The 25,671-nt window shown below is 44.7% G+C and overlaps 1 protein-coding gene across 1 annotated transcript in view; it reads right to left on the reverse strand.

The window, feature by feature from the left end:
* The window catches only part of PDE6A (phosphodiesterase 6A), an 87,173-nt gene extending 75,611 nt beyond the window's left edge, over positions 1-11,562 (reverse strand). Inside the window, exons 1-3 of the mRNA XM_057302360.1 lie at positions 11,089-11,562; positions 1,437-1,589; positions 801-890 (exon numbers count right to left, since the gene is read on the reverse strand). Coding sequence (XP_057158343.1) covers positions 801-890; positions 1,437-1,589; positions 11,089-11,562 — 717 coding nt within the window. The remainder of the gene's footprint in view (positions 1-800; positions 891-1,436; positions 1,590-11,088) is intronic.
* Between the last annotated feature and the right edge of the window lie 14,109 nt (positions 11,563-25,671).

Raw genomic sequence — 25,671 nt, forward strand, 5'->3', positions numbered from 1 at the left:
AGCTGGGACTACAGGTGGATGCCACTGCACACAGGTAATCTTTAAATTTTTTGTAGAGATGAGTTTCCACTTCTGGCCTCAAGCAATCCTCCTACCTTAGCCTCCCAAAGTGCTGGGATTATGGGCATGAGCCACCTTACCCAGCCCATTATCATCCATTTATTTTAAAAATAGAGATGGGGTCTTACTATGTTTCCCAGGCTGGTCTCGAACTTCTGGGCTCAAGCAATCTTCCTGCCTTGGCCTCCCAAAGTGCTGGAACTACAGGCGTGAGCCACCTTGCCCAGTCCAATTATCTTCCATTTGTAGACAAACAAACTGGGGCTCAGAGAGATGAAGTAACTGGCTGCTTTACATTGGGTCCAGCTCTTTCCCTTTCATTTATCTCATAGGTTTTTAATAAAAATAATAAGAAACTTCAATTGAGCACTATTGCCCTATATGTATTATCTCGTTTACTATTGATGGCAACCTTTTGAGGATGGCACCATAATCATCCCTATTTTTCAAATGGGGAGACTGAAGCATAGAGGGATTAAGTGACTCACTTAGGGTCTTAGAGCTAGGCAGTGGTTGAGCAGGGATTCAGATCAAAGCCATCTGTCTTGAAGCTTGTGCATATAACCACTGTGGTATACAGCTTTACAGACAGCCACTACCTCATAACACTCGTGATGCTGGCCAGAGACTGGATGATGCTTCCTAGGCATCTTCATTCCCATCTGCCTGCCAGTCCTGACCACATCAATGCTTCAGGGAAAGGACGAGTCAAGTCCATTCCCTTGGCCCAAGCCCCTTACCTGGCCACGTCGAGTTTCACAGTTGTGCAGGTAACTCAGGTGGTACACCTTCATGATTAGATTTGCAAAATTGAGGTACTTGAGAAGAATCTAAAAATCAAACAGCACGAGGGGAGGCAGGTGAGAAGAAGAAATCCATCCTCTGGCTACTTTTACCATCAGCAAATATCTGAATATTTTCAAAGCTTCATCAGAGACAATTTGGGCAGATGGATCCTAGAATGCGGACTCATAAGATGTTGCATGAGCGTAAAACTCACCGAATGTAGAATGTTGATGTTGATGGGAGTGTATTCATGAAAAATAGCTACTATTTATTGATAAGTTCCCTATGAGGTTGATACTGAAAAATTATCAACATTTTACAAATAAGAAAACCAAAGTTCAAAGAAGTTAAATAACTTGCAAAAGGCAAACAGCTATTGGCGGAGCCAGAACAATTATCCCTCTATTCCTGACTCCAAAGCCCAATGTCTTAACTAATATTTTATCCTGCCTCCCTCAGAGAACATCAGGTGAATTCCCTGTCTTACAGATGGGAAAACTGAGGCCAGGTCAAACAGCAAAGTTCAGGGGACTTCATAGGCTGGGAGAATGTGCTAGCATGGCTATCCTTAGTCTCTAAAGCATTCTTACCTCTTCATCTCTCTTGGTGAAGTGGGATCCATCCACTTTATTCACAGCCATGATTATGGCCACCACATCCTTCCCATTCATTATGGGGGAAGCCAAGATGTTCTTGGTCTTGTACTCTGTGAGGATGTCCACAAAGTCACAGAAATGCTCATCCTAAAGGAAGGCAGAGATAAGCACGGACAGGCAAATGAAGAGCAAGAACAGTGGAACGGCCCAAAGCCCCTGTTGACAAGGGAATGAAGGTGCTTCCATCTATTCCTCTTCAACAGGGGCAGGGCAATCAGAGATGATATCTGTCATGGAAGCTTCCAAAATCCAGTAGAAGAAGAAAGTCTGAGATGCAATCCACTGAGGGCTGTGGAGGAGAGGTGTGCAAAGCAGTGTGGGTTCCAGGGACGGGAGTGGGGGACTGACTTTGCCTGGAGAAGGAGGGTTAGAGAAGGCTTTCTTGAGGTGATGACAATTAAGCCCAGAATAAAAACCCAGGGTACAGCTAAGAGGAAGCCGGGTAAAAACTTTAGGAAGTACAACAATGACAGTTGCTAGCAGGCAGCGTGCATGGCATTTTACCTGCATTATCTTACTTTTATCTTCGCAATAAGCTATGAGATAAGTACCATTAGTAGCCCATCTTACAGAAGGGGGATCTGTAACTCAAGAAGGTTAATGTCATGTGTGTAGATTGTGTAGACTGTGTGTGTGAGTGTGTGTGTGTGTGTGTGTGTATGTGTAACTCCAGAGCCTGCCTTCAGCTCTGCTGCCTCTTAGAGAAGCCTGGATAAGGTTAGACTTGGGTCTAGGTCATTGAACAAAAGAATTTGTTATTTTCAGCTTTTTAAACAATCCAGTTCTAGCACCACACAGCCAGTTCAGTGGATATCACCATTCTACAAATCTTAGTAGAAGCCCCACTATGTGTCAGGCCTTATGTTAAGCACGGGGGATATGGGTGACCAAGGTTCAGGCCAGCTCAAAGAAAAATCAGTAATAGTAATATAGGTCACAAGGGATTGGCTTGAAGCTCTGAGTGTATAGAGGAGCACACACCTCCATAACCCTCCCCTAATGCAGCCCAGAGAAGCCAGTGTAGGCTGTGGTGGACCATGTGGTCAGGATGAAAAGACAGAGCTTGAATTGTTCTCTTAAATTTACAAGAATCCACCTTTCTGTTTATTGGTAGCACTGTGAGGTTTTTGGACTGTCAGCATTGCTTGGGAGGCAGGCCAGCCCAAACATGCACAGCTCACGCCGTTCTGAGTGGAAATGTACTTCATAGAGCCAATTCACAGAACTTTTCTAAAACTAAGTCTGGGCCAGGCGTGGTGGTTTACGCCTATAATCCCAGCACTTTGGAAGGCCAAGGTGGGAGTATTGCTTGCGTTCAGTAGTCCAAGACCAGCCTGGGCAACATAGCAATATCTTGTATCTACTAAAACTCAAAAAAAATTAGCCAGGTGTGGTGACATGCGCCTGTAGTTCCAGCTACTCAGGAAGCTGAGGCAGGAGGATTGCTTGAGCCCAGGAGTTGGAGGCTGCAGTGAGCTATGATTGTACCATTGCACTTTACCCTGGGTGACAGAGCAAGACCCTGTCTCTAAAAAAGGAAGGAAGGAAGGAAGGAAGGAAGGAAGGAGGGAATTCAGAGCATAATGCTCTGCATCTATAGATTTCTTCTAGTTGGAATGGGATTAAATAAATAGTCAACAGCATTATTATCAGTGAAGCTGTTTAAAACCAGGTGAAGGGTAAAGGAATTAAGAGAAGCTTGTAGTGCTGTACTTTAATTAACATTTGAGGATTAAGCAAAATCTCTAAAAAGGCATTAGTCAAGAAGTGGTATCTGTGTCATTTTCTAAGCTACTGATGAGTTCCTGAGCACATGTCTAGGTGGAGTATGCTCAGATTCATTTCATGAAGTCATTTCAGTTTTCCAATGTTCACTTCTTTCAGGAAAAGCAAATATTTGGGCCTCACCTGCATCCAAGGCAGATGCTACCAAATCCACCAGAAAGCTCATTCCCACTGGGTACTCAGTCCTGGAACTCCCCTCATGAGTACTTCAACTGCCAATTGACTGGCATTTACATGATCATTATCATCCCTATATATTCAGCATATAAAGTGTTCTAAACAACCATGTCACAGAATCTCAGATTATCAAAGGCAGAAAGAGACTTAGAAGCCATTTAGCTCAAACTAGTAAAAGTAATGGCAAGAACCACGATTACTTTTGCACCGACTTATATTTATTTTAAATCCTAGAATCAGAGGCTGAGCTAGGGAAAGACCAAAGTGATTCATCCATTCAGTTAGCATTATCAGAGTGTCTTCCATATGCTAGGCACTCTTCCAGACCCTGAAACTACAGCAATGAACATTACTGTTGTAATATAAGGTGAACCTTACATTCAAACGGCGAGACAGACAAAAAAGCAAGTAAACAACTAGGCATTCTTCCTCCAACTTGAGGAAACTGCTTTGAAGGAAATGGACTGGATGGTGCTGTAGAGAGTGATGAAAGGGATGGCAGGCTGGTGGGTAGGGAGCCTTCTCTGAAGATGTAATGCTGAGCTAAGAGCTGAAGGATCAAGGGAGCCAGGTATATGAAGCGCATTCTAAGCACGGAGCATGCAAAGGCCAGCAGGTAGGAATGAGGCTGGCCCTCGTGAGGAACAGAAAGAAAATCAGTGTAGCTAAAGCATAGAGAGGGAGAGGGAAAGCAGAGGGCAAGGAAGTTAAAGAGGCAGGCAGGGGCCAGATCCAGCAGGGCTTTGGAGGCCATGGGAAAGAGTTTAGATTTCATTTTTATGTATTCACTTATTTATTTTTGAGACAGTCTTGCTCTGCCATCCAGGCTGGAGTGCAGTGGAGCCATCATGGCTCACTGCAGCCTCGACCTCCTGGGCTCAAGCCATCCTCCCACCTCAGCCTCCAGAGAAGCTGAAACAACAGGGGCGTACCACTATGCCCGACTAATTTTTGTATTTTTTGTAAAGCTAGGTTTTTGCTGTGTTGCCCAGGGTAGTCCTGAACACCTGGGCTCAAGTGATCCTCCCACCTCGGCCTCCCAAAGTGCTGGGGTTACAGGTGTGAGCCTGCACCTGGCTGAGTTTGGATTTTAAAGTGCAATGCAACACTACCTCTCATTCCCAGATTCCTCATTTCCCCTTTGCAAACATTCACAGTGCCAAGCTCTGTTGCATCTCATGATAAGATCTACTATTTACTGAGTAATAATGACTAGGCTCAGAGCCAGACAACTGACATATATTATTTCATTAACTCTCACATCAGCCCTGCCAAATAGAACTGCCACCTTTCCCATTTTATAGACAACTCCCTTGCTGGTAAGTGGCACAGTTGCTCCACTTATTCATTAATTGACTTATTCATTGATTCACTGATTGACAGATTGATTCATTCATATTCATTGAGCACTCACTATGCCAGGCATTGTATATGCAAAGACCTGTAAGATGAGGTTGTTCTCAGTGGGTTCTCATGGTATAGTGGAATGTCATGCAAAACATGAGCCCACGACTCAAAGCATGTGAAGCAGACCACCCTGGGGACCCAGATAAGGAGAAACTTGTCCTATGAGTGGCTTCAAGGGCCACTCAGTACATTGTCAGTAGTTGAAAACACTCTGAACCTCAATTTCCCCTTTGCTGAAGTCAGAGTATTGAATAAGGTCCTCTGTGAAGGTTTTTTTTTTCTTTGTTTTCCTATTCTAGCCTGCTAGGTCCCAGGTCTCATGGGAAATGAAGGAAAGCAGGGGCAGATAACAAATGTGAGAGGGTCTACAAATGACGGTCATCTCAGGTACAGCCTTCAGAAATGGAATTTATTAGCCAGAGGAAGTGCTGGTGAAGGGCTGACATTCAGTCATTCACTCACTCAATAAACTATTGTAAGTATGCACTCTGTCCAAGACACTGGGCTAGGTGCCAGGGGCCAGTGGTGAATAAGATCGACAGGGACAGACAGACAGACCTCATGGGTTTTCCTGCCAGGAGAAAGGGCAAAGGAATGATATACAAGTAAATATTGAATGGCAAGTGGGCCTTCCCAATGAAATTTGAATTTCAGATAAACTATAAATAATTTTTTAGTGTAACTGTGTCCAAAATATTGCACAGGATCTTCTTTAACTAAAATATCCTTCTTTGTTTATCTAAAATTCAAACTTTACTGGGCATCTTATATTTTTTCTGGCAGTCCTGTGGCAAGTCTTCCCGAGGCAATTCCCAAGATAAGTAGGAATTTGGAGGGGGTGGGGAAGTTCATTACAGCCCAAAAGAACTACCTTTGTGATTTCGCATTTCAACAATGCAGCAGTTGCAACCATTTCTCAGGTTTTTGGAGGGTGCTAAAGGTTGAGAGTATCACTTTTTGGTGGTCCAGAAGGAATCTAGACCCCTGTCTACACCACCTTCCTTCTCCTTCTTCACCCAGCCCCAGTCACTGTTTGGTGGCCAAGGTTGCATTCTGCCACTGGGGCCCAAGGTTGCATTCTGCCCAGGGCCATGAATTGAGTAAGATTTCCTGAAGTAAACACGTGCAAATACCAAGTACGCAGGGATGACTGGCCTAGACAGACTTCACCCACAGGCCCAAGTCACTGGCCAGGGAGACTGACTCAGGCCCCAAAAGTTTCCAGGGAAGGTGAGGTGTGGTTTCCTGAGTAAACTCTGACGGATGAACAGAAAGCAACAGGCTGTCCCTTAGCACAGAGGCTCCAAAAACTGTTAAGTCAGGATCTTCTAGAATCAGAAAAACACCCTGAATCCTCAATCCCTTAACACCAAGGTATAGAGAAGCTCTCAGCATTTATGTTCTCTGTTTTCCCACAAACAGAATCTAAACTGAAAGCTCCAGAAGGGCAAGACTGGATTCTTCTCCAAATTCCACTCAAACCTGGTACAGCATCCATCACTTAGAATAGATCCTTAACAACGACAACAATAACAGTAGCAAAATGGTCGTAATAGTAGTAAGGAACGGGAGCTGCCAATAGGAGCCATTACGGTGTGCCAAGAACACTGCTGATGAGATAATTCATTCATTTAATTTCTACAACAATGCTGTGGGGTAGCTCTTATTTCCCCATTTTATAAAATAGGAAATAAACCCAGTCAAGCTAAACGATTTGCCAAGGCCACATTCTTTGAAAGTGACAGAGTCCTGGTTCACATCCAGATCTCACCTTAAAGCATAAGATCTTACCTCTCTGCTACATGATCCAATGACCTTGCTCAAATACCCAGTGCGATGCCCTTATTTTATAGAGGAGGAGGGAGTACAGAATAGCAGAGCAATTAAGAGGAATTAAGGCTCTGTAACGACTCCCTGGCTGAACCAACTAGTTAAAAAAAAAAAAAAAAGATTGTGAGCTCAAGGTCAGAATGCCTGAGTTCAAATCACTCCCAGTCCGCCACTTTTTTTTTTTTCTTTCCTTTTTTCTTTTTTTAGGCTAGTCGAGTGAAGCAGTAGGAGTGGAGGGGGAACAAAGAAATCTATAACTGGCTGTGATCAATTAGTTACAAACACCTGTGTACTTGAACCAGCCAGGATCTGCCACTTTCTATCTGCATAATCCTGAGCAAGTTACCAAAACTTTCTGGGTTTCTGTTTCATCATCTGTGAAACAGAGATAATGACAGTTATGACATAGATCGTTATGAGGGGAAACGAGTGAGGCAATCCTTGTTGGCTACAATTACAGTTAGAAGAGTTGAAGGGAGAATAGACTCCAGTCCAGTTGGATGAGTCCTCCAGAAAGTCTCCTGAGTGGAGAACCATTGCCCGGCCCCTGGATGCCCAAGAGGAGATGACGGGAGCCATGCGCCCATGTGGGAGCCCACCGGGTATGCTTTCCACAGAGGCACAAGTCTGGCTTATCTCACTAAGGAGCCCAAGACCAAAAGATACCTGTTTGAATCCTTTTTTTTTTTTTTTTTTTTTGCTCTTGTTGCCCAGTCTGGAGTGCAATGGTGCGGTCTTGGCTCACTGCAGCCTCCACCTCCCAGGTTCAAGTGATTCTCCTGCCTCAGCCTCCCGAGTAGCTGGGATTACAGGCATGCACCACCAGGCCCGGCTAATTTTTGGATTTTTAGTAGAGATGGGGTTTCACCATGTTGGCCAGGCTGGTCTCGAATTCCTGACCTCAAGTGATCCGCCTGCCTCGGCCTCCCAAAGCACTGGGATTACAGGTGTGAGCCACTGCGCCCGGCCGACCTGTTTGAATTCTTGCATTCATGCATGTGGAGCATTGGCAAGCCTCTGTCCACACTCTCCTAGGTTTAGTTTCCTTGTCTATTAAATAAGGCAGTTGGATAAGACAGTCTCTGAAGCCCCCTTCCTCGCCTATTTTTAACCTTAAGATGCTTAATCTGAAGTAACTACAGAGGTAAAATGAGCACAAAATCACACCATGTCCAAAGGCTAGATTTTGGAAATGCCAGAACACAGCTCCTGGTTTGGCCAGTGCAGGAGTGAATAAGACCCGCATGGGCCCTGCCTTAATGGGACAAACATTCTTTTGGGTGAGACAGTGTTAAAGAAATTATTGCATAATTACTTGATTGTGAGTCTTTTACACCAAGTGCTTACCGAGCACATGCTTTGTGCCAGACACTGTGCTGGGTCCTGGAGTAAAAGCCTGGTGGACAAGGCAGACCTGGTCCCTGACCTCCAGGGCTTATTATGAGAAATGGCTTAGGGAGGGGGCTATAACAGGGAGATTAGAAAGGGCCTCCCTGAGGAAGGGTGACTTTTTCTGAAGGATGAGTAGGAGTTGGCCTGGGCAGAGGGCTATGTGGAGAACTGCATTACTGCCTTTAAAAACCAACATCCAGAGAGGGGGAGTGATTTGCCCAAGGTGATCAAAGAAGTCTTTGTCAGAACCACCAGGAGAATCTCAGGGAACAGTGGATCCTGGAAGAAAGAGCCAAGTGTTTAACCAAGTGATCAGTGTTTACATTTCCAGTAATGGGACAGACTGCCATTGTGCCTCCGCATGTAAAGCACAAAGAAAAACACATCACCTCTGTGCTGCTCCTGCCAAAAATGTGTGACCTGCATCTAATTATGAAGAAATATCAGACAAGCCCAAATGAAAGGACATTTCCGCAAAAGATTTTGTTTGTACCCTTCAAAAATGTCAGTGCTGTGGAAAACAAAGACAGACTGAGGAACAGTCCCAGATTCAAGGAGACTCAAAAGACAGAGCTACATCAGTGTCTGAGACAACTGACAGAAACTGAATATGAACTGTTTATTAGATTATGGTGTTGCATCTTTTTTTTCTTTATTTTTTAGCAATTTTTTTCTTTTTTCCTTTTCACCCAGCCGATTGGATGGTGGCTTTCCTTTCCTTGCCTTGCCTTGCCTTGCCTTTCTTTTCCTTTCCTTTCCTTTCCTTTTCTTGACAGGGTCACACTCTGTCACTCAAGCTGGAGTGCAATGGCGCAATCATGGCTCACTGCAGCCTCAACCTCCTGGGCTCAAGTGATGCTCCCATCTCAGCCTCCAGAGTAGACGGGACCACAGGTGTGCACCACCACACCCAGCGAGTTTTTTTATTTTTTGTAAAGACAGGGACCTCCCTGTGTTGCCCAGCCTGGTCTCAAATTTCTGGGCTCAAGTGGTCTTCCCACCTCAGCCTCCCAAAGTGCTGGGATTACAGGTGTGAGCCACCACACCCAGCCTTTTTTCATTTTTTCCTCTTCATTACGGTTCTTGCTATATTGCCCAGGCTGGAGTGCAGTGTCTATTCACAGGTGCAATCCCACTACTAACCAGCATGAGAGTTTGACCTGCTCCCTTTCTGACCTGGGCTGGTTCACCCCACCTTAGGCAGCCTGGTGGTCCCTTACTCCTGGGAAGTCACCATATTGATGCTGACCACAGGTGTGCACTGAAGGGGGCCAGCCCCTCCATGAGAAATACATGGGTATTTCTCGTCAGGTGGGATGAGAGACTGAGGAAAGAAATAAGACACAGAGACAAAGTCTAGAGAAAGAGCAGTGGGCCCAGGGGACTGGCACTCAGCATATGGAGGACCCGTGCCAGCACTGGTCTCTGAGTTCCCTCAGTATTTATTGATCACTATCTCTACTATCTTGGTGAGGGGGATGTGGCAGGACTATAGGGTAATGGTGGGGAGAGGTTCAGCGGGAAAACATGTGAGCAAAGGTCTCTGTGTCATAAGTTTAAGAAAAGGTGCTGTGCCTTGATGTGCACGGAGGCCAGGTTTATGTTTGACTTTACACAAGCATCTCAGTGCAGTAAAGAGCAGTATTGCCACCAGCATGTCCCACCTGCAGCCATAAGGCAGTTTTCTCCTATCTCAGTAAATAGAACATATGATCGGGTGTTACACGGAGACATTCCATTCCCAGGGACAAGCAGGAGACAGATGCCTTCCTCTTAACTGCAAAGAGGCCTTCCTCTTTCACTAATCCTCCTCAGCACAGACCCTTTACGGGTGTTGGGCTGGGGGATGGTCAGGTCTTTCCCTTCCCACGAGGCCATATCTCAGGCTGTCTCAGTGGGGAGAAACCTTGGACCATACCCAGGCTTTCTTGGGCAGAGGTCCCTGCGGCCTTCCGCAGTGCATTGTGTCCCTGGGTACTCGAGACTGGAGAATGGCGATGACTTTTACCAAGCATACTGCCTGCAAACACATTTTTAACAAAGCACATCCTGCATAGCCCTAAATCCATTAAACCTTGAGTCAACACAGCACATGTTTCTGCAAGCACAGGGTTGGGGCTAGGGTTACAGATTAATAGCATCTCAAGGCAGAATAATTTTTCTTAGTACAGAACAAAATGGAGTTTCTTATGTCTTCTTCTTTCTACATAGACACAGTAACAGTCTGATCTCTCTTTCTTTCCCCCACAGTGCACTACCACATCCAGCTAATTTTAAAATTTTTTGTAGAGACAGGAGTCTCCCTATGTTGCACAAGCTGGTCTCAAACTCTTGGGCTCAAGTGATTCTCTTGCCTCAGCCCTCCGAGTAGATGGGACTACAGGCATGTGCCACTACTCCCAGCAGATAATGGTGTCGTATCCACATTACATTTCTATGATTCCATCATTGTACTGTGGATAGGTAAGAAATGTCCTTGTTCTGGAAGTACTGTGGAGGTATTGTGGAGGTACTGTGTGGAAGTACTGTGGAAGTACTGTGGAGGTACTGTGGAGGTACTGTGGAGGTACTGTGGAAGTACTGTGTAGAAGTACTGTGGAAGTACTGTGTATTTCCAGAACAGGGACATTTCTTACCTATCCACAGTACAATGATGGGAGCATCGCCAGTACTTACAGACAAAGGGCATGATGTCTGCAACTTTCTCCCAAATAGGTCAGAGAAAATGGAGAGAGAAAGCAAATGTGGCAAGATGTTAATGAATGATAAATTTGGATGAAAGACATACAGTTCTCTGTATTATTTCAAACTTTTCTGTTAAGTTTGAATTTTTTTTTCAAAATAAAGAATTATGAGTAAATATGTAAATAAATAAAGAAGAAGTACCATGTTGTCACCAGCCTTGTCTTGGTGGCCAATGCCCCTCACCCCACTTGTACCCCAGAACTCCATGGAATAATGCCCCATGCCCTCTCTCTCATGGGGAAGAGAGTACCTCCTCTGTGTTGGGGACGTTAGCAATCTTCTTAGAGTGTGCGACATGGCCCACGATGCCCATGTCCAAAGGGAAGACGATCTCCTGGTCGGGCATCACCAGGCAGTCCTCGAGGACAGCATCCTTGTGGACATTGAAAAGCCGGGTGGCCAGCTCTGCGATGCCATTGCGGGTCCGGTACATGAACAGGCTCATGCGGTCTGCCTGCAGGAGGAAGCACAGCTTCTTCATGACATTGAAGATGCATTTCTCTGTCTGTAAATTCTCCTGAAAGTCCCACAGGAGATCAAAGATGATTTCGCTCTCCTCCACGCTGCTCGGGGAGTGGTAGTTGCTGAAGTCCACGGCAGCCTCCTTGGCCCCAAGGAGGTCGGAGATGAGCTTGGCTCGGTAGTGGAGGTTGTAGTACTGTTTGGCAAAGCCGATATTCGAGTCCAGGAACTTCTCCACCTCCTCTGCTGTCACCTCGCCCATGGCTGGGAATCCCACTGGCTACTCTGTAGAAGGACTGGGACGGAGGCCTTCCAATGGCAGTTTTGCAGTCTGCAACAAGTCCAGTCTGGACTTCTCTGGGTCTTGTCTGCAAAACATACTGAGATGGCCTGCACAGGAGCGGGAGCAAGCTTGGGAGATTAAGTCATTAATATTTCTCAAGAACAAGGATTATGAGGATCAGTGTGTTCCAGATGCTGTGGGGCCAGATGGGAGAAGGTGAGAGTTTTCTTTCACCTTGGTCTAGTAAGAGCAAAGAAGAGATGTCTGCACAGAGCAGGAGGTGGGCTTGAGCACTGCCAAAGCAGGGGTTGCAAAAAGGCAGCACAGGGACAGTCTACTTGCTGTAGGTGTGTCTTCTCTGACCTCTGTTAGTTTTCTTAAATACCTGACACAGAAGACTGACATTTACTGTTTAGAAGATTTGTTTGGCTTCTCTGTCCACATTCCCCCATGGCGGGAATGGCTGAAGCTGAGAGATGACTGCCTGCCAGCCTCTGCATCCCCCCGGCCCCTTGCCTCATCCTTCCACGCCCCTTCCCAAGGGCTTCTCCCATGTGGGCTTTCAATGTGCAGGGCCCCTCGGCCTACTGTCCTCATGTACATTATGGATCTGGTATGTGTAGTCTCCCATGTCACAATCTTTGCACTAAAGTTTTTATCAGCTTTAGATTTCAATGACTCTAATTTTAGCAACCTAAGGGCCCTTATAAAACAACACACCTTTCAGTTTTTCCTTTATTCCAAAAGTAATACATATTATAGTCACTGTTGAACATACACAAAGAAGACAATTAAAATCACCCATAATCCTGTTACTCAGAGGCAACCTTTAGTTAACATTTTATTTTTAACCTGTAGTTAATTCTACCCATTTCACAGAGCCTTAACTTTAAAAATCTGTTTCCCTTCAACCCACTCCAACTTTCTCTTGGTGCTTTAATGTGTTCTTTTCTGGTTTCAGCCTGTAATTTCTTGGGTTGTCTGTCAGAAATACACACAAGGGGCTGGGTGCAGTGGCTCACGCCTGTAATCCCAGCACTTTGGGAGGCCAAGGTGGGTGGATCACCTGAGGTCAGGAGTTTGAGACCAGCCTGGGCAACAGGGTGAAACCCCGTCTCTACTACAAATACAAAAATTAGCAGGGCATAGTGGCACTGCCTGTCATCCTAGCTACGTGGTAGCCTGAGGCAGGAGAATCGCTTGAACCCAGGAGGCAAAGTTGCAGTGAGCCAAAATTGCGCCATTGTACTACTCCAGCCTGGGCGACAAGAGCTACACTTTGTCTCAAAAAGAAAAAAAGAAAAGGAAAGAAAGAAATACACACAATGGTCCACATTCTAGCAACTCCAGTGAATCTTGAAATACCAGAATCTTCATTAAAATGCCCCTCCTGCCCACTAGGAAGGAGACAGAGCACTTTTCTTTCTGGATGAAACTTACTTTAGCTTCCATGACTATATCCACTAGAGCCTGGCACCTCTATGTTGTAAACTATGTGGAACGCATAATTATAGACAGTTGCTAGCACTTTGAACTTCAAAAATGACCTTTACTGGGAAGCAGATTGCCTCCTTTATTGTAGAGTGTAATAAATTCTTGGGGCACTGCACTCATCCAGCAGTGTGCACGAGTGCTCACCCCCCCAATCTGGCAGGCTGTGTAGCAGCACAAACCTTCCAGACACTCCCATCATAAGGAACTGGAACTCTCTAACCTAATGCGCTTTCTCAGCTCTCTGCATGCCATCTCCTTCTTAACTTCCAGATTTCAGGTCATACAGGTCATCTCTAGTTTTCTTATCCCAAGTAGCCCCCAAATACCCTCTCCCCGGTTTCTGCCTGTCATATCAGCCTATTTATTTTTTCTATTACATTTATTACTATCAGCAATTATCATGTTTGTTTTTGTTTCCTTGTCCTATTGTCTGGCCTCCCACTATACTGTGAGCTTCATGAGGGCAGGGACCTGTCAGCGTTGATTCCCTAGGCCTTGCAAAGGTGCCTGACACATCCTTGGTATTCAGTATTGTGATATTGTGATATATGTATTTGGTCTTCAACACCATTTCCAGATAACACAACTTCTAAAATCCTTAGAATCTCCAGAGTGATGTATTTTTGTATACCAATGATTGACCAGTGCCTGGTAATCCCTAGGTAGCTTCAGGCTGAGGGGCTGGTCACCTGAAAGACTAAACCACAATTAGAGGATGGGACTTTCAGCCCATCCTCCAACCTCCAAGAAGGGGAAAGGGGCCTGAAGCTTTAGTTGATCATCAGTGGCCAATGGTTTAATCAATCTTGCCTGTGTAATGAAGCCTCCATAAAAATCCAAAAGGACAGGGCTCAGATGAGCTTCTGGACAGCTGAACACAAGGAGGTTCCTAGAAGGTGGCAAGCCCAGGGACCGTGCAAGCCCAGAGTCCCTTCCCTAACACCTCACCCTATGCCTCTCTTCATCTGTATCCTTTGTGATATCCTTTATAATAAGCCAGTAAAGGTTAGTAAATTTCCTTGAGTTCTGTGAGCCACTCTAGTAATTAATTGAACCCAAAGAGGGTGTCATGGGAACCCCAACTTGAAACTGGCTGGTCAGAAGTTCTGCAGGCCCAAAGGCGAGGCACAGGGGAACAGTCTTGTGGGACTGAGCTCTCAACCTATGGGATCTGAGGCTACCTCCAGGTAGAAAATGTCAGGATTTAATTGAATTAGAAGATCCAAGTGAGTTGGGCTATACCTATAGTATTCAAGAGGCTGAGGCGGGAGGATTACTTGAGCCCAGAAGTTGGAGGCCAGCTAGTGGTCTCCTCTCGAATAATAACAGGCCAATCCTGCTTAGCTACCAAGATCAGGAGACATCAGACACATTCAGGGTGGCAGGGCTATGAACTCTATATCATGAAAACCTTTCAAAGGTATTTCCTTTTTTTTTTTTTTGACAGGATCTCACTCTGTCGGCCAGGCTAGAATGCAGTGGTGTGATCTCGGTTCCCTGCAACCTCCACCTCGGGGACGTAAGCGATCCTCCCACCTCAGCCTCCTGAGTAGCTGGGACTGAAGGTGTGCACTACCATGCTCAGCTAATTTTTGTATTTTTCATAGAGATAGGGGTCTCACTATGTTGCCCAAGCTGGTCTTGAACTCCTGGACTGAAGTGGTCCACACGCCTCAGCCTCCCAAAGTGCTGGAATTACACGCATGAGCCACTATGTCCAGCCTGTCCCATTCATTTTAATGATTGCAAAGCATTTCACTGTATGGAGGTACCAGAACACCATAGTACTACCCTCCACAGCCAGGTTTCTCAACTTTGACACTATCAGCATTTTGGGTCCAGTAATTCTTTGTTGTGGGAGGCTATCCAGTACGTTGCAGGATGTTTACTCTAATTTCTACCGCTAGATACCAATAACACCCACCTCAAGTTGTAACAACCAAAAATATCTCCAGAAATTTCCAAATCGCCCCAGTTGAGAACCATTATCCCATAGTTAGATATTTAGGTTGTTTCTAATTTCCTAATATTAGAAACAATGTTGTAATGAACATCCTTATATTTCTTAGTAGAAAATACCTAGAAGTGAAATTCCAGGTCCAAAGAGTGTGCAGCTGTCTAAGGAGTTTGATAAATAATGCCAAATTTTGTCTCCAAGGCGTTACCAGTGTGAATGACAGTGCCTGTCCCTAACCCTTAACCCACCCCCCAACAACATCCTGTTGCCTAGTAAATTAAACATTTTTTCTTAATCCTGGCATTAATAGCTCTCTAGAATTTGTCCCCAACACTTCTTATTTTGTTTTCCACAATTTCTCTACACATATTCCAAGCTTCACCCTAATGTTTTCATTCTTTTTTGGTTTTGCCTCTTCATTCTTGCTGTGCCCTCCACCTGTCCCTTACCACTCTGTCCGAATGTCATTACTTCTGTTGATTCTTCTTTGATGTACCAACTAAACTCTTTTTCTACTTACAACTCCCAAACTATTGGTTTCCTTCCATTCTAAGGGGAGTTTCTACATTTCAGGTTGTGTTATTTCTGCACACCTGTACTTTCATCAAGGACAAACTCCTTGAACTATAGAAGTAAAACTTGGCCCATTTTAAAATGTCTCCTAGAGCCGGGCATGATGGCATGCCTGTAATTCCAACTACTCAGGAAGCTAAGGCTGGAGGATCACTTGAAGCCAGGAGTTTTAGGCTGCAGTGAGTTATGATCATGCCACTGCATTCCAGCTTGAGCGAATGAGACCCTGTCTTTAAAAAGAGATTTCCCAAAGAGCTCAGCACATGTCCTTTTCCGTAGCATGTCCACCAGAACCACCAAGTTCTGGTTAGAAATAGAAGCAACAGTTTGCCAAAAAATCTACTTTTATCTCATTTTTCAACATGCCAGAATGAGGAAGGCAAGGCTGTTGAAAAACTTCAGTCTAATTGCTAGGTAGGTACAAATAAGTTGGTATTTGGAGTGAGTCACCTAACGCCTAACACTAACTTATGAAATGGACCTGATTTCAGACGTCAGGGAAGAAACTGGTAATCTGAAGCTTCTTTTATTGGCAATAGGGGCTACCAGTAGAGTTTGGGGAGATGTCTTGTGTAATCTAGTTTAGAAAAGTGCATGTACTACTAGAAAGAGGAATACGAGATTTTAGGTCCAGCAATGCCAACGACTCATTCTGTAACTTTGAAAGTCCCATCCTCTCTCAAGGCTTTGATTTCCCTATCAACAAAACAAAGGAGTTGAATAATTTATCTTTAATACTCCCAGTTCTGTGACTCCAGGTAGGCTTTGAGTGAGGGAGGCCATCGTATTTGCTGTGTTGTACAGCCATCACCACTAATTCCAGAAAATTCCCGTCAACCCCACAAGAAACGTCATACCTATTAGCAATCAGTCCAACCTTACTTCTCCCACTATCCCCTGGTAAGCTCTAATCCAGTTTCTCTCTCTATGGGTTTGCCTATTCTGGACATTCATATAAATGGATTTATACAATATGTAGCTTTTTGTGTGATTTATTTCACTTAGCATAATGTTTTCAAGGTTCATACATGTTGCAGCATGTATCAGTATTTTATTCCTTTTTTTCACCATGCTGTGCTGAAATGTATCATTCCTTTTTGAATGAAAAGTATCATTCCTTTTTATGGCTGAATAATGTTGCATTGCATAGATATACCCTGTTTTGTTTAGCCATTCGTCAGTTGATGGACATTTGGGTTGTTTCCACTTTTTGGCTATTATGAACATTCTTGTACAAGTCTTTGTGTAGACATATGTTTTCATGTCTCTTGGGTATATATCCAGAAGCAGAACTGCTGGGTCCACAGGTGATTTTAAGATTGCAAGTTGGGCCAGGCACGGTGGCTCATACCTGTAATCCCAGCACTTTGGGAGGGTGGGGCAGGTGGATCACTTGAGGTCAGGAGTTGGAGCCCAGCCTGGCCAACATGGCGAAACCCGGTCTCTATTAAAATTGCAAAAATTAGCCAGGCAAGATGGCGTGCACCTATAATCCCAGCTACTCGGGAGGCTGAGATGGGAGAATTGCTTGAACCCTGGAGGCAGAGGCTGCAGTGAGCCGAGATCGAGCCGCTGCACTCCAGCCTGGGCGACAGAGCCAGATGCCATCTCAAAAAAAAAAAAAAAAAAAAAAAAAGACTGCAAATTTGGAGGTAAAGAAGAGGGAATAAAGAAAAGAAACAAGACCAAGTAAGGAATCAAATGGATCAAGGAGAGATGTTTTGCAAGGTCCCTTTTTGGAAAAAATAGCACTCTGAAATTCAGGACCTACTAGAATGTGAACAGGCTGGTCAGCATATGATCGGCCACCACAAATTCTAGTGTGGGGTATAAAGGTCTCCACAGGCCATTCATCACTCCTGCAAATAGCCATGGTGAAGGAGCTGGGGGTATTCAATTGGGAGGAAGCTCTGAAAGGCTGTTGGGGGTGAGGGAGGGTGCCAGTTTGTTCAGGAAGGCTCCAGAGAGCAGGACAAGCCAGCAGATGAGACGTACAGGTTGTTTTAAGAAGATAGTACCCAGAGTGCTTAAGAGGTAGAGCTTGAGAGTTAGACCTGGGGCCTGTTATTTGCTAACTGTATAAATTATTTAATTTCTCCTGGGCCTCACTTTGCTTGTCTGTAAAATTAGAATTGTTTGACATGGTTGTTTGGAGATTAAATGAGATAATATAGTAAATATAATGCAAAGCTATGCACCTGGTGAGTATTAGGTTAAACCATATAAAACTGCCAATGATTATTTTTATTCTGCACAAATGACAATTTCATACTGTTCAATTTAATCATAGGTATTCAATCATTACTAGTTATTGCCACTACCAAAGACTAACTGAATTACCTCATAGGTAGTGACCTCCCTGTCATTGAAGGTATGAGAGCAGAGAACATGGCAAAGAGGAATCAAATATCAATATTTATATAAGAAGATGAATCTGGGGCTAGCAAGTCAATAAGGAGGCTGTTGCAATATTCCTGAAGTAATGAGGACCTGGCCCAAGATAGGAGGCAAAAGAATGGACAGAAATGAGTGGGTTAGAAGCAAGAAGTAGAATGTGGAAGCTATGCTGGCTGACCAGGAGAGGGGGCATGAGAAAGAATGGTGCAAGCTTGTGTGATTTGTGTGTCCTTGAGCCTCTGTAGGACATCCCGGAGGCACTAAGTGTCCCCGTTCTGGACATTTCACTGGAGTTAAATGTCAACTTAGCCTTCATTTCCTAATGGAAGCCTTTCTGCTCCTGGCTTGCCAAACCCTACCTCCTCCGGGAAGCCACAGAAGGGAAGACAGTCTCCCTTGTGAACCAGCCCTTAGAACTGCCAGAACAGCCTTTTCGGTCTCCACCCCCATTCTATACTTACCTTAGCACACTCCCACATCTCATTTGTGCTTACCCTTGATCTAGAGTTGATGTCAATTCCACATTGTCTGGCTGCCTGTTGATTTAGTGATTTTATTTGGCTACATGGGACCCATTGGGTCTGTATCCCTGAAGCTTGGCTAATCTTTGAAGTTCTCTTTGTTTTACCTTAAGGATCTAATCTGGATCTGCAGATGAGCCATGAAAAAGTTTGTCCTTATGTGCATTATAACCTTATGTCCTTTTTTAAAAGCCAGATTATGAAAGGAATCTATACTCAAAAAGAGTTGGGAACTTTGAGCAATCCTGAAAAGTCAGGTAAAATTAGGTCCCAAAAACATGCTGTTTGGCAATAGTCACAGAAAGGCAACAGCTAGGCTGGGCATGATATGGCATGTCTGTAATCCCAGCTACTTAGGAGGCTGAGATGGGAGGATTTCTGGGGCCCAGGAGTTGAGGTTGAGGCCAGCCTTGGCAACGCAGCAAGACCTTGTCTAAAAAAAAAAAAAAAGAAAGGCAAAGGGCAGGAAGGTCTGCTTAGGCATTGGAATCAGAGAGAGCTGAGTTTAAATCCTTTTCCCACGATTTATAATTTTGACACTAGGCACATTATGTACTCTCTGGTCTTCATGTTCTCATTTGCAAATTGTGGGAAACAATGATACTTATTTTATAGAGCTGTTGTGGGAAGAAGCAGTGTATGTATTGAACCTGGTTGATGGCCAGCTCTCGATCAATTATGCTATTAATAATGATAATGTAAGCTAAATATGAGGCAGTGATATTTGGTAAAAAGAAGAAGTAATATAGATATATTTATTTTCCTATTATTTTTAAGCCAAAAAAAATTTTTTTTTTTTTTTTGAGATGGAGTCTCACTCTGTCGCCAAGTTGGAGTGCCGTGGCACGATCTCGGCTCACTGCAACCTCTGCCTCCAGGGTTCAAGTGATTCTCCTGCCTCAGCCTCCTGAGTAGTGGGGACTACAGGTGCGTGCCACCACGCCCAGCTAATTTTTGTATTTTTACTAGAGACAGGGTTTCACCATGTTGGCCAGGATGGTCTTGATCTCCTGACGTCGTGATCCGCCCGCCTCGGCCTGCCAAAGTGCTGGGATTACAGGCGTGAGCCACCGCACCCGGCAAGCCAAAAATTTTTTTAAAATAAGGTAATATATATTTGTGTTGCAGATAATTGAGAAAATACAAGTAAACAAAACAGAAATATAACAGTTACCACCAAGAGAAACATTTTAATATATATCCTTTTTTTCCAATCATGTAATTAAAAAAATACAACTATGGTTTTGCAATACATATTTTGTTTGTTTAAAAAATATGTAAATAGGCCAGGTGCGGTGGCTCACCTATGTAATCCCAGCACTTTGGGAGGCCGAGGCAGGCAGATCACGAGATCAGGAGTTTGAGACCAGCCTGGCCAATATGGTGAAACCCGTCTCTACTAAAAATACAAAAATTAGCCAGGCATGGTGGTGGGCACCTGTAATCCCAGCTACTCAGGAGGCTGAGGCAGGAGGATCGCTTGAACCCAGGAAGCTGAGTTGCAGTGAGTCGAGATTGTGCCACTGCACTTCAACCTGGGCGACAAGAGCAAAACTTTGTCTCAAAACAAAGAAAAGAAAAAAAATAAAATATATGTAAACATCTGCGCTATTAAATATTCTTTTATTGAGTGTTTTTTTTTATGGCCTCACAGACTTCCATAGGGAGGATGTACTGTAACTTATTTAACATATTTTCAACTGTTGGTTATTTTGACTGTTCATTTTTTAAATGAACATTTTTGTAGTTAAATCTTTGCCCACTTGCTTGATTTTTTTTTTATCTTCTTAATCAAAAACTTGACCAGAAAGACAGAACAAGGTGATCCTTTAAGATCTTGTCCTGGCTATCCAGAAATCTGAATTTAAATAGGGAATAAGGAAATAATAGGAAAGTCAATATTTTGATGCAAAGATCATGTTTCGTTTTGAATGACCATCTCCCACAGCTCTTAGCCCATGTATCTGAAAGAACAGATCTGAATGGTGGGGCTTGTGATTGCTGTGAAATGTCAAATAACAGATTGCTTTCTGTACCTAAATATTTATAACAAGAGAGATTTGTACTCCTCCACCCTGAGTGTAAGAGTCACATTACTTTTCTTTCTCCAAATCAAATTTTATTTCAATTTTTAATTTTAATTTTATTTTTTTAAGTCAGGGTTCAACCAGACTAAATCAAATTTTATATGCTGTAAGCCTCTACCCCGCAGTGCTGGCAGGATATTCAATCTTAATAATTATTGTGACCGATGTCCCACTCCAGGGTCATGTGAAGGTCTATTGGCCTTACTCCAGCCTCATAAAAGCCATCTTGCCTCTGGTCTGCTCTGCCACCACAAACACACCCCACATCTAAGCTGGTATGGCCCCAGAAAGGCCAGCAGTTCTGCTCTTAGCCAGGCATCGGGGGTCCTTGCTATGGCTGGGACCTCCCACTCTCAGGCTCCGGCCTCCCGGGGCATTAACAGCTACCCTCATAGGAGGCTCTCCCCGCTCTCCAGGGCAGAGAGTGGCCCGGGTTCTTTTCACTCAAGGATACTGCAAAGCCCAGACCCTGTCTCCATTTTGGGGAAGGCTCTCAAAAATCTTTCTTCTCGATTACCTGGCCCTCCATTCTCTCTCCCTCTGAAGAAATTCCGCCTAATTTCCCTCCAAGGCCAACAGCAGGAATAGATAGTTGCTTTCAAGGCCGGGCGCGGTGGCTCACGCCTGTAATCCCAGCACTTTGGGAGGCCGAGGTGGGCGGATCACGAGGTCAGGAGATCGAGACCATCCTGGCTAACACAGTGAAACCCCGTATCTACTAAAAATACAAAAAAAATTAGCCGGGCGTGGTGGGGGCGCCTGCAGTCCCAGCTACTCGGTAGGCTGAGGCAGGAGAATGGCGTGAACTCGGGAGGCGGAGCTTGCAGTGAGCCGAGATCGCGCCACTGCACTTCAGCCTGGGCGACAGAGCCAGACTCCATCTCAAAAAAAAAAAAAAAAATTAGTTGCTTTCTTGAGCCTGGGTATGGTAGCCTTCTGCCCTGCCACAGTGGCTCTGACAGACAAGTGGTCATAAAGGCCGAGCCCCCTCTATGGATTGGGTGAGAGGGGGCAGAGGAAAACTGTTCACATTCAGAGCACTGTTTGTAATATTAAAAGAGTAAAAACAACCTAAATGTCAATGCTTAGATAATTGATGATACATGCAAACAATGGAATACTATTCGGCTGCTGTGGCCAGTGTTTCCTGTCCCACATCCCTTTCTTACCATGCAACTTGGACACTTTGCCCATTGAGACTTGAGGCCTATTCCCCTCCCCTTAAAATCAGGCAGGCTTTTATGACTTTTAACCAACAGACAGCAACGGAGGTGAAGCTTTGTGGCTTTTGTTTTTGTTGTTGTTTGGCAAGGTCTCCTTCTGTTGCCCAACTTGGAATACAATCGCATCTTTATAGCTCACTGCAGCCCCGGATTCTTGGGCTCAAGGGATTCTTCCACTTCAGCCTCCGGAGTAGCTGGGACCACAGGTGCACACCAACACGCCTGGCTAATTTTTTTTTATTTGTTGTAGAGACCAGGTCTTGCTATGTTGTCCACACTGGTCTTGAATTCCTGGCCTCAAGCAATCCTCCTGCCTCAGCCTCCCAAAGCGCTAGGATTACAAGCGTGAGCCACTGCACCTTCTCTCTGTGACTTTTAAGGCTAGATCCTTAAAGGTTATACAGCGTCCCTGTTACTGCTGGGACATTGGCTCTTGAAGCCTTCACCTACCATTTAATCACAAACTGCCCAAAACTGTGTAAGAAAGCCTAAACTAGCCCCTGCAGAGAGACATAAGGAGAAGCCCTGCGACTGTATGAAGGAGGAAAGAGCTGTCCAGATGGCAGTCAGCTGCTCTAGCCCCGATTCTGTCCCAACTCTAGCCACTATCTAGAGTCACATTGCATCTCTCTGAGAGATCCCAAGCCAGAACCACCCTGCAAGCCTTTGCCAAATTCCTGACCCACAGAAACTGAGAAAAAAATAAAAAGATTATTGTTGCTTTAAGCTTCTACCTTTTGGAGTGATTTATTCAGCAATAGAGAGAAAGCAGCTCTGTATGCACTGATATAAAATAATCTTCAACACATAATTTTTAAAAAGCAACAGAATGGTATGTATTCTATGCCCCTCTTGTTTAAAAAATATATAGGGAGAGTCTTATATATGCATACAATAGTGGTTTGCCAACCTAGGTGTGCTTAGAATCTCTAGTGGGGCTGGGAGCAGTGGCTCACACCTGTAATCCCAATACTTTGGGAGGACAAGGTGAGAGGATTGCTTGAGTCAGGAGTGCAAGGCCAACCTGGGCAACATAGCAAGATTCCACCTCTACAAAATATACAAAAATTAGCCAGGTGTGGTGGCACATGCTTGTAGTCCCAGTTACTTGGGAAGCTGAGGTGAAAAGATCACCTGAGCCTGGGGCAGTTGAGGCTGCAGTGAGCCATGATTGCACCACTGTACTCCAGCGTGGGCAACAGAGTGAGACCCTGTTTCAAAAAAAAAAAGGAAAAAGAAAAAAAGAATATCCTGGATAGCTTTTTTTATCTTTTATTTTTAAAATTTATTTTTATTTTAGATTCAGGGTGTACATGTGCTTGTTTGTTACATGGGTATATACATACTGGAGGGAATTGGGTTTCTAGTGTACCCAATACCCAAATACTCAAATAGTGAACATTGTACCCAACAGGTAATTTTTCTTTTTTTTTTTTTTTGAGACAGAGTTTCACTCTTTAGCCCAGGCTGGAGTAAAGTGGCATGATCTGGGCTCACTGTAACCTCCGCCCCTCGGGTTCAAGTGATTTTCCTGCCTCAGCCTCCCGAGTAGCTGGGATTACAGGTGACCGCCACCACGCCTGGCTAATTTTTGTATTTTTAGTAGAGACGAGGTTTTACCATGTTGGCCAGGCTGGTCTCAAACTCTTGACATCAGGTGATCCACCCGTCTTGGCCTCCCAAAGTGCTGGGATTACAGGCGTGAGCCACCACGCCCAGCCCCGACAGGTAATTTTTCAACCCTCGTGCTCCTCTTTTGGAGTCTCCAGTATCTGTAATTTCCATCTTTATGATCTTATGTACCCATTGTTTAGTTCCCACTTATAAGTGAGAACATGTGTCTTTGGTTTTCTGTTTCTGAGTTGTTTTGCTTAGGATAATGGCCTTCGGCTCCACCCATATTGCTGCAAAGGACGTGATTTTGTTCTTTTTTATGGCTGCATGGCAGGCTTTTAAAAACTATCAATGTCTGAGTCAACACCAATAAAAGTATATCTGGTAGTAGGACCTAAACATTACCATTTTTTTAAAAGTTTCCCAAGAGACTCTTTTTTTTTTTTGAGATGGAGTTTCGCTCTTGTTGCCCAGGCTGAAGTGCAATGTTGCAGTCTCGGCTCACTGCAACCTTCACCTCCTGGGTTCAAGTGATTCTCTTGCCTCAGCTTCCCAAGTAGCTGAGATTACAGGCACCCACTGCCACACCCGGCTAATTTTTTGTATTTTTAGTAAAGACAGGGTTTCACCATGTTGGCCAGGCTGGTCACGAACTCCTGACCTTGTGCAGAACTGAGAACTGCTGGTATAGAATAAACCTGGAAAGCAACACAGGAAAATGGGTGCTGTGTTTGCCTCTAGAAAGGTACACCAGGGTAAGAATAGGCTATGAGGAAGATTTACTTTTTACTGTAAACCCTTGACCTTTTTAATTTGTTTACTTTGTGTTACCTATTTCCAAGAACAATCAAGCTAACATTTTACAAAATGTTTTGCAAAAAAGTAAAATGGCCCAGGCATGGTGTCTCATGCCTGTAATCCCAATACTTTGGGAGGCCAAGGTAGGAGGATCACTTCAGGCCAGGAGTTTGAGGCCAGGAGTTTGAGATCAGGCTGGGCAACATAGGGAGACCCCCATTTCTACAAAAAATAAAAAATTAGCTGGGTGTGGTGGCGTTCGGCTGTGGTTCTAGACACTCAGGAGGCTAAGGTGGGAGGATCACTTGAGTCCAGCAGTTCAAGGTTAGAGGGATCTATAATTGCACCACTGCACTCCAGCCTGGGTGACAGAGCAAGACCTGTCTCTTAAAAAAAAAAAAAAAAGACACTTATAGCAGTGAAAATGAAGCCTGAATAGCACACTAGGAATAGCTCATTCAATAGTGGGAATCCAGTGGGAGTTCAAGGTCCAGTGGGGCCTCAGAGGAAGTGACTAGTCCCACCTGGGAAGAATGGGTGGTCAGGAATGCTGAGGAGGTAAATCCCGAAGTGGCCCCAACCTGAAATGACTTATTTGCTGGCCCACCATGCCTCCAGTGCATACATCGTTAGTTACACTTTGGAAAAGCTGTTTGGGAAGGGTAATGGCTATAAAATGTGGCCCTCCAGCTGCCAGTCACCTCTGTGAACCCTGAGACCAACAGGAGGGAAAAAATGCCCAGGCTAGGAGGGGTAAAGAGATCCAAGTGCTGCTGATGTGATGTCATCGAGGAAAAGCTAATTATTGGCCAGCTTTCCAGTAGCAGGGATTTAGTTATTCCCCCCCCTCCACCCCTCCACCCGCTGCCTTTGATTCCTGTTGTGGAGCACTGGAACATCGGTGAAGGGAAAGTAGCATGGCAGACCAAAGTCTGGCTCCATGGAGCTCCTTGGGATGTGTGTGTGGAGATCAGCGAGGGACCACAACAGTAAACAGCAGCCAGGGATGCTGAACTAGGAGGCAGAGAGGCACCAATGGCCAACCCAAAGCTTCTTTACTAGCACCTTCTCCTGGCCCCGGGCCATAGCTGCATGTTCTTGGGTGCTGGCATGTCACAGCTCCCAGGTCAAAATCCACCTCCATCCCATCTCAAAATCTGCTGCTTGTTAGCTGAATAAACTTGGTAAGTAATAATATTCTGAGCCCCAATTTCTTCGTCTGTGATGCAGATGAATATGTATGAAATAAAATCAAAGAATGATAGGCAGTATTAAATTTGACTGGTCTGGTTTTTTATTTTTGTTTTTGTTTTTATTTTTGAGATGGGGTCTCACTCTGTCACCCAGGCCGGAGTGCAATGGCACGATCTCGGCTCACTGCAACCTCTGTCTACTGGGCTCAAGCTGTCCTCCCACCCCAGCCT

The sequence above is a fragment of the Pan paniscus genome, chromosome 4 (genome assembly GCF_029289425.2).
Source record: "Pan paniscus chromosome 4, NHGRI_mPanPan1-v2.0_pri, whole genome shotgun sequence".
In the NCBI taxonomy this organism is placed as follows: Eukaryota; Metazoa; Chordata; class Mammalia; order Primates; family Hominidae; genus Pan; species Pan paniscus.